We start from the raw sequence: 8,954 nt of genomic DNA, 5'->3' as shown, positions 1-8,954 counted from the left end.
AAATACCATCCTTACTATCTTATTTGCATTGTTTTTGGAAGAGTGATATTAGCCAACCCTACATGTACTTCATTTTTTGAAAAGTTTTTCTTTCCTTGTTTACTTATAAGTATCATTATTTTTTTAATCACCTATGCCTCATATATATTTCTTGACTTTAATACTTGGATCACTACAGTGTATTTATAGTATTCTTAAATTGAAGGAGCTAATAATACAGTATATCACTATTGTCCTAAAACAATTTTCAATTTTTCCTTGTATATAATCCTTTTATTTAACATTAAGTCATGTTATCATTACACATATTCTTCAGAACTAACCAACTCTAAAGTGTCTAGACATTGATAAGCCTGAGGAAAAATAATTATACTCAAAAATGTCAAAATATTATGAATGTATACCTTTATTTCAAATAACTTAATGTTATTATTAGATCTTATCTTATGCATTCCTCAAACTTTCACATTTGTGCAGCATCTTCTAATAACTGAAAACATAATAATAATGGCACAGCCTAAAGTGTTAAATACATGAAATACAACTAAAACCTACTTTTACTGAATACAAGAATCAATGGATATTTAAAAAAATGGTTAAATGAAACAGGGTCTCAATTGACAAGCATGGATTTGAGGTTGTACCCTACTTTAACTAATACACTTGTACAAAAGCCCTGGATAACTGAACCTAATGCAACATTTTCTTTAAACATCCAGAAAAACTATTGTTAGTAAGATTATTGTCTAAAATGATTAAATCTAAACTCAAACTTCTGAAATATCTTAATAAGTATAACACATTTAAAAAATAACAGGCTAAGTTATTTTATCTAAAGTCTAAAAATTCTCCTAAAAAATGTATTCCAACAATAACCCACCTATCTATTTTCATAGCACAGCTTCCAGGTATGATTCAAACAGAATGCAACTTCAACATGTATCAGATCAAAATCTTGTGTAGTGAATATTGAAAACACACAAGAATATCAAACAGAAACTTACCTTGTGTCATACAGCTATTAGAAACAGGAGGTTCAACAACTTGCATGGTATCATCTTCCAAATAATAATATATCTTACATTTTCGAACTCTGTATGTCTCCTCCTGACTTTCACAAATAGGTTCAGTAAAATAGGCATAAAAGCATAAAATCTAAAATACAAAGTACTTTTGATTTATTATCAGAGTGATAAAAATTTATAATTTAATTAAATTTAAAAATTACACATTCTTGTATTATTGAAATAAGATACAACAAAAGAAGTAAACATTTTATCTCTTCACCACATTTGATATAATTTTGGTGAATAAAATTATCTTTTATGTACTCTCAATGATTATATATACTTATATAAAACTGTCTTATACAGTGATTTGGAAAATTTGTGGCAAAAATGTATTATTTAAAACGATGATGATACTGAAAGAGAAAACATGTAATATTTGTCAAAAATAATTCTTTTATGCTTGTACCTTAAGAGCTTTAAACACTGCATTTTTTTCAGGGAGCAATTATTTACCAAAAGCAGGCTATATATAATTCTGCAAAGTTTCTCAGTCATATCTGTCAAGTTCAACACACTGTCTATAGTAATTACATTTTTTATTACTTTAAAAAACCTACAGCCATATTACTCTTTACTACAAATTCAATGTCATGCCTGAGTTTCAAGTTGGTTTTGTTTGGTGCAATAAAGGTTCATTATCGTAAATTAATATAACATTAAAGAACAACAAGGGATCTTTTGGTCCACCAAATTAAACAGTAAGAAACTTAAAGCCAGCACTTGTCATTCAAATATTTATCAAGTTTTGTGGCCCTTTTCAGTTCCTTCCAGAGATACACCACTACATCATTGCACAATAGCAACTGTATCAAAGTCACAACTTTGTTCTTCCAAAATGGTTACGATTATTGTGATACTATTCACCCATGTCAATACGACCTCTATCCTAGTACTGTATACAAGCACCTCATTCATATAATGTTATTACTTTTTCAAGACTGGCTCAATCCCAATCTGTCTCTTAGTGGAGATGAAGGTCAATTTAGGAAAATGTTAACTTCCTAAACATAATTATCTCCATTCACATTTATAGCTAGAATCTCACATTGATGAGGTGGATGGGCCAGTGAAGGCATTATTCATACAGAAAGCATCTGCATAGATCACTGGTGTGTCAATAGAAGATTGGCAACCTAGTGGGGGAGCTGCACTACATCCAGAACAGGTATGCTCTTCACCTGGAACTTAATTCCTCTATTGTGGGTAGAATTTTACATGAGTTATCATCACTATAGGCCATGCCCCAACCAGATAGCCTTTCTGCATTCGGAATTACAAGGAGACAGTGGACACTCTTCCATGAGCAATGTACTGAACCAATATTGATCAAAAAGGAGGGCCATGCACACTCCAATTGGATAGCTGAGAGTCAAATCTGAACCATTATTATGAGTAGGCTGGTGCCACTCCTACCAACATCTGGGAAAAACATCCAGGGAACCAGGTAGGAGGGCCCCCAACTTCGCCCTTTTCTCCAAGAGTGGAGAAAGTTACTCTAGCATTCTGGAGGAAAAGCCTCTGGTCACCACCCCTTTGACTGGATACCGGGTGTGGTAAAGATTTCTGAGCTCCACTAGTAGGTTTGTTTGTTTTTGAATTTCGCGCAAAGCTACACGAGGGCTATCTGCGCTAGCCGTCCCTAATTTAGCAGTGTAAGACTAGAGGGAAGGCAGCTAGTCATCACCACCCACCGCCATCTCTTGGGCTACTCTTTTACCAACGAATAGTGGGATTGATCTTCACATTATAACACCCCCATGACTGAAAGGGCGAGCATGTTTGGTGTGACAGGGATTCGAACCCGCGACCCTCAGATTGCGAGTCGAGTGCCTTAATCACCTGGCCATGCCGGGCCCCACTAGTAGGATCTGGGGGGGTAATGCAGATTGGGTAGCCCTGAGAAACAGTACTCTGGAAATAGTGCAATAGGTGAACCAAGTTTCCTAAACTTTTAAAAGCAAACTGACCCCAATTTATTCAATCCAAAGATCAGCAGGGACCATCAGGATTCCCTTTTGCTTTACTTATGATAATCCATGAGTGGCAGTCCAGCACAGAACAGTAATACCACCCGGTCAGCATCTAGGTGGTCTTATGGAACAATGCATTTCTAAAGAGCCTGTTGCAACCTGTATAAAGTATATGGAATTAGTGGTTGCTAGTGCGCAATTGGTTTGATTAAAGCACACCTGCCTGGGCAACACTCACCACAGAGTGGATCTGGTGAAAAAAAGAGGTAAGAGACCCTGTAAAGAAAAGGGCCAAGAGGAGTAAAAAAAATATACCTCTCATTATAATCTAGCTGATGTGGTCAAAATAGCCACAAGGGATAGTCGAAAATCCCAGAGAAAGAAACTGCCAGATCGTGCAAAATAATGTGAGATAAAAATATTGGGAGAAGTCCCCATAACAGCCCGCACAATGTCCTCCAGCAGGCAATTCAATTGGGAAGCTAAAAACATAGAAATATGACAAATCTGATGAGAGGTGACTCACAAAAGTTTCCTCGCCTGTAAAGAGAGCCCAGAATAAGCAATATGGATCAATTTTCGAACCTACCTCCTCATGGTAATCGGGGATAAATCACGGGAAACTGAAGGATCCCAATGAATAAAAAGTCTATAACTATCACAATGTCCTCCAGCAAGCAATTCAATTGGGTAGTTAAAACCACAGAAATGTGACGAATCTGATGAAACGTGACTCACAGAAGTTTCCTCACCTGCAAAGAAAGCCCAGAATAAGCAATATGTATCAATTTTCGACCCCACCTCATCAAGGTAATCGGGGACAAATCACGGGAAACTGAAGAATCCCAATGAATAAAATATCTATATCTATAACCTCGTAAGGAATTAGTGCGAGCCACATAACACTTCAGGGGCTGACTGGACATAAAAAGCAATTAGGTCTGAGTGATCATAGGGGTTAGAAATTGTGGGCAAATGAATTGGTGATGATTTATCCCCTTCCCTTACTGCTAGAGCCTTAGATATGAAGGACCTATCTGGGTATAGAAGGACGTAAGTAGAGTAATAAAGAGTCCTTTGCACATGCAGTGCAAACAACTCTGGCCTACGACATCCATAGGCCCACAAGAATAGAAAATAAACTTTAAGGGAAAGGTGATACATGGTACATGACGCTAATGGTTCAAATGGATGTTGAGACACAGCATGTAATACCACCTTAATATCACAGTTAGGAAATTGAAAAGGCCTTTTGGGGTGAAGGACTCAAAAAGACTTGAGAAGGCTGGAAAGCACTGGGAATTCAAATAATTTCCTACTTTTTGAGTATCAAAATGTTGTCAATAAAGCTGCCTTATATAAAATGACTGTAGATGACACTAAACCATTGTCAAAAATCCAGGTCAAAAAACGAGCTATGGTTGGCACATTTGGGTGAAGTGGGTTCAATTTCCTCATGAGTCACCATTGTCAATAAGTGTGTCATTTCCTTTGACAAATGTCCATTGTGAATCTATAGAGAGATTGAGACAAATATATGGCAACTTTGGAAGTTAAACCTTGATGCCATGTGAAGAACTGCATAACTTCTATGCATGAAGCTTAAGCTTCAGAATGTTTTGGTATATAATGTCGGATCATGGTTGACTCAACAGAGATGGCCAAAGAGGAAGTGGCAGAGGTGGACAATCTTCAAGATACTGAAGAAGAGGAAACCATAGTTTAACTCGCCAAGCTAGGGTTACCAACAGCACCTGACAAGGGGTGGATTGAACCATAGCCAGAACTCTGGGTAACAGATGAATTGGTGGGAAGGCACAGTGGATACAATCCTGTCCAGTCCGAACTGAATGCATCTATCGCCAATGCATGAGGATAAGGTACCAGTGACCAAATTGCCTGTAGTTGAGATTTCCAATGAGTGGCGAATACATCGATCATCTGTGTCCCAAACCAAGAGCACATCCACCAGAAAACCTCGCTATGTAGCATTCATCCGGTCAGAGGAATCCGGTTGAGTCGAAACAAATAATTTGTTATCAAATTCATCACCCCTGGAACATGGCAAGCTAGGAGGCTGATATCATGAGAGTGAGCCCAATAAAGAAGATACAATATTCAAATATAAAGATCCCATGATCAAGTGCCCCTTGACGGTAAATCTAAGATACCACCATGGATTTGTCGAAGTAAAGCATGACGATTTTTCCCCTTAATAATTCTAGACCTTGCCCTTTGGACAGCAAGAAGCTCTAAAATATTAATGTGGAAAGAAGATTCGTCATCCATCCATAGGCCTTGAAATTCCTTACTGTTGATATACGCACCTCATCCCTGAAGTGAGGCATTTGTGAAGAGATGGATCTTGGGACAAAGGGATGGTAGAGAAACATCTATTGTAGTATTGTGCTGATCTAACCACCACTTGAGTTATAAGATGTCGTTCCTGAAGAAGGAGACTAGGTGATCCAGTGGATTACTATTTATCATCCATTGATCGTTCAGTAACCACTGAAGGGATCTCATGTATGCCCATCCCAAAGAAATTAGAGATTCAAGGGCTGCCCACATCCCCAAAAGAGAAAGAATCATCCATGCAGTGGGAGAAGGAGACATGAGTAAGAGTCTAACTGCCTGTTCCATAGCATAGATCCAGATGGGAGTTGGCTAAGACCTGCTTAGATACACATTGAAAAAAGATATCCAGATGGACAATGTATTGAGTTGGTATGAGAATAGATTTCTCGGCTCTGATAATAAATCCTGTCTTGATGGCTTCTGAAAGAAGGATCTGGGTGTGACGTTCCACCAACTGAACCAGTCATCCATATAATGGTGTATGCACAGGCCTAAAGAATGAAGGTGATGAGAAAAAGCTTGTACTATTCTGCAGAACACATAGTGTGCAGATGGTAGTCCAAAGGGTAGAGCTCTGAACTGCAGTACCTTACCCTTGTGCATCAACCGTAAACAGTGGTAGGGTGATTCTGCTATGGGAATGTGAAGATAGGCATTGGCAACATCGAACTTGGTCATCCACAGTCCTGGTGAAAAATGCCAATGTAAGGTGAGGAATGACTCCATCATGAACCTGGGAAAATCTATGAACTGGTTGAGACGAGAAAGATCGATGTTCAGACACCAATCTCTTGTCTTCTTGAGCACAACAAATAGACAGGAATAGAATAAAATTCCGGAAGAACTGTGTCGACTCTCTCTGCTGCCCCTCAATCAACAACTCTCTGATAGCCCTGGAATGAAGGTACACAATCTGAGGATCTGTTGGAGGTGGAGATGTGAACTGAATGATCAACTCCGACGCAATAACCTGAAGTACCCGTGAATATGTGGTTAAGGAATTCCATATGACCAGAAAATGTTGTAACCACACCCCCAGAAACCCCACTGGCATAGGATAGTCACCGATGCCACTGTTGATGGTCAGCCCGAGTGAATGAGCCTCTTTGATAAGGATGGAATCTATTCTGGGTACCAATGGATCAGGGAGCTGAAGTCATAATACTTTTTTTAGAGAAAACTGTTCCAAAACACTTTTTTAAGAAAAAGTGATAACATTATCTGAATGAGGTGCTTATATACAGTACTAGGATAGAAGATGCACTGACATAGGAGGAGAGTGTCACAAGTTAAATATTGTCAAGGGCAATTGAGTGGGGTATAAAAGATTGGAGCAAGCAATAAAAAATTAGACCAATGCTTAGATGGGTAAAGGAAGAAACCCTAGCCATCGAGTAATAGATATAAGTGAGAGTGGCGGTAAATATGTTTTGGAATTATGGGTTTCCTTGGTGATAACACAAAATGAGTTGACATGTATGTCCAGATCAACTCTCAGCCCAGAGAGAAAAATTACTTTTAAGTATATAGTATAATAATCTTGTGAAAATTTAAAAAAATAATAACAATTTTCTCTTGAAATAAAGACACCTTAGGGAAGACATCAAACTGTTGGAAAGGGTTCTGAGGATGGCTACTAGGATGGTATCTTGGATGTAAAGGTTGCCTTACAAGGACATAGATCTGTGAAATTGTTTTCTCTTGAAAAAGATGAATTAAAGAGGATCCAATTGAGGTTTCTAAGATTGTTAATGTAATTGATAGTGATGATGCATTATATTTTTCTTATATAATGATAAGAAAGATAGGACTAGAAGACACAAATATAAATTTTGGCAGTGCAGGAGTCATCTTACGATCTTCAGATAAAACAGCTTTATTTTTTTAACAGGGTGGTTGGGCTTTGGAATGGGTTGCCTTCAGATGCAGTGAATTAATCTAAGAAATTTTAAGGGAAGACTTGATTACCATTTGAATGATAAGGGCAGGCTTTGAGTGTTTCATTTTTATTTATAAGTTGAGTTTAGTGGATGGGATGGCCAAGATATATATATATGTATGTATGTATGTAGGTATATAAATTACATGGTATGTAGAACTATATACAGCCTAAACTGATGATTACATGTAACACAACAACAATTTAGTTTTAACTGAACATGAAAATTGGAAACTCCATTAAACAGTTGACAAGCATAGCTTAGGAATACAAAAGTACATTTTGAAATTACTTTTATCCATGATTTTTGTACTTGTGACTGAAACAAATATAGATATATTGTGAAACCCAGCTATAAGGACAAACCCACATTTTCATTGCAGAGAATTAACAAAAAGGGCTTTCAATATCTTAGTTTTGTAACGAACCTAGATGTGTATATACTAGTATGAATCAAATTTTTATTCTCTTTCTATAAAATAGATTTACTTAAGTTCATTTGCATGATAAAATAATTTTTCAACAAGTATCAGTAGTTTTATTTTGACAGTAACTTGCATCTAGATGCATAAAGGGTAATTATATTGCTCAGCTAATTTTTTGTTACTTAAATTAATGTCACTGATGGACTAGATGGTTTCATGTCTCCTGCCCACTTCTATGTGTTACGTATCTGCTTGTCTGTTAATTTACCATAGAAATTCTTTCTGGGAAACTTCAGCGATACAAGATCTTTCTTAATTAAAACTAGTTTATTCTTTCTGGATACAACTTTGCAATACAGAATTTCCACAGTCATTTTAACTTAACTACTTTTATAAACACAGGCAATAATTCACACACTTTACTTATGGTGCCTACTGTTCGCTTGACTCCATTGTCTCTCTTCAATCTATCTCTGGCTTATATACTAAAAAAGAGGGTGTCTAGCAAACGCTGGGACATTCGTGAGGTTGCTTGCTAAGTCATGATCCTTCTAGAAACTCCAGCATGCATGCTCCCAGCGTCGCATGACTTCCACTTTCATAACATATGGAATGATTAAATATGACTGACATGAAATTATTCTAGACAGAAATAAAGAATCTAAACCACTTGTATTTTAGAATCTAGAAAAATAATATTGTCAAGCATTTCCTTGAAACTGTGCCACAAAAATTAAATGGGTTTTACCTGCTTGTCAAAATATCTCCATGTTCCATGTCTTCCAGACAAATTGGACCTATTGACATCTCTGTCACTTGAAACAAAAGGAACATCTCTGACAAATCCAAAATGCTGCTTTTTGTGATGGCTAGGTGCACATTTCTGTTGTAATATGAATAAATACAGATATATTAATCATTAACACAGAAAATGTATGTATTTGATATATTTAAATGTAAAACAAATTAGTATCATAATTTTCTCATTATGTAGGCCTATATCATACATGTACAGGTAATATCTAACTCTTTAAGTAAGTACACATAAGAAACAGGAAGGCAATAAACACATATTCTTTCCTTTGAGGTCACTCTTCATCTCACCAACAAAACAATCAACCAAAAACATGAAAGCCTATTTAACATATAAATGTTACCCAAGGCCTTCACATTCATATACCTGTCCAACAAG

At 36.8% G+C, this 8,954-nt stretch overlaps 1 protein-coding gene across 1 annotated transcript in view; it reads right to left on the bottom strand.

Annotated features, from left to right (window-relative positions):
* LOC106463644 (EF-hand domain-containing family member C2-like) overlaps positions 1 to 8,954 on the bottom strand; it is a 49,371-nt gene that overhangs the window by 37,157 nt on the left and 3,260 nt on the right. Inside the window, exons 2-3 of the mRNA XM_022391188.1 lie at positions 8,511 to 8,645; positions 1,005 to 1,155 (exon numbers count right to left, since the gene is read on the bottom strand). Coding sequence (XP_022246896.1) covers positions 1,005 to 1,155; positions 8,511 to 8,645 — 286 coding nt within the window. The remainder of the gene's footprint in view (positions 1 to 1,004; positions 1,156 to 8,510; positions 8,646 to 8,954) is intronic.

Source organism: Limulus polyphemus, unplaced genomic scaffold, assembly GCF_000517525.1.
Source record: "Limulus polyphemus unplaced genomic scaffold, Limulus_polyphemus-2.1.2 Scaffold1452, whole genome shotgun sequence".
In the NCBI taxonomy this organism is placed as follows: Eukaryota; Metazoa; Arthropoda; class Merostomata; order Xiphosura; family Limulidae; genus Limulus; species Limulus polyphemus.
The sequence above is the reverse complement of the archived record's forward strand: the minus strand, read 5'-3'. Positions and strand labels throughout refer to the sequence as shown.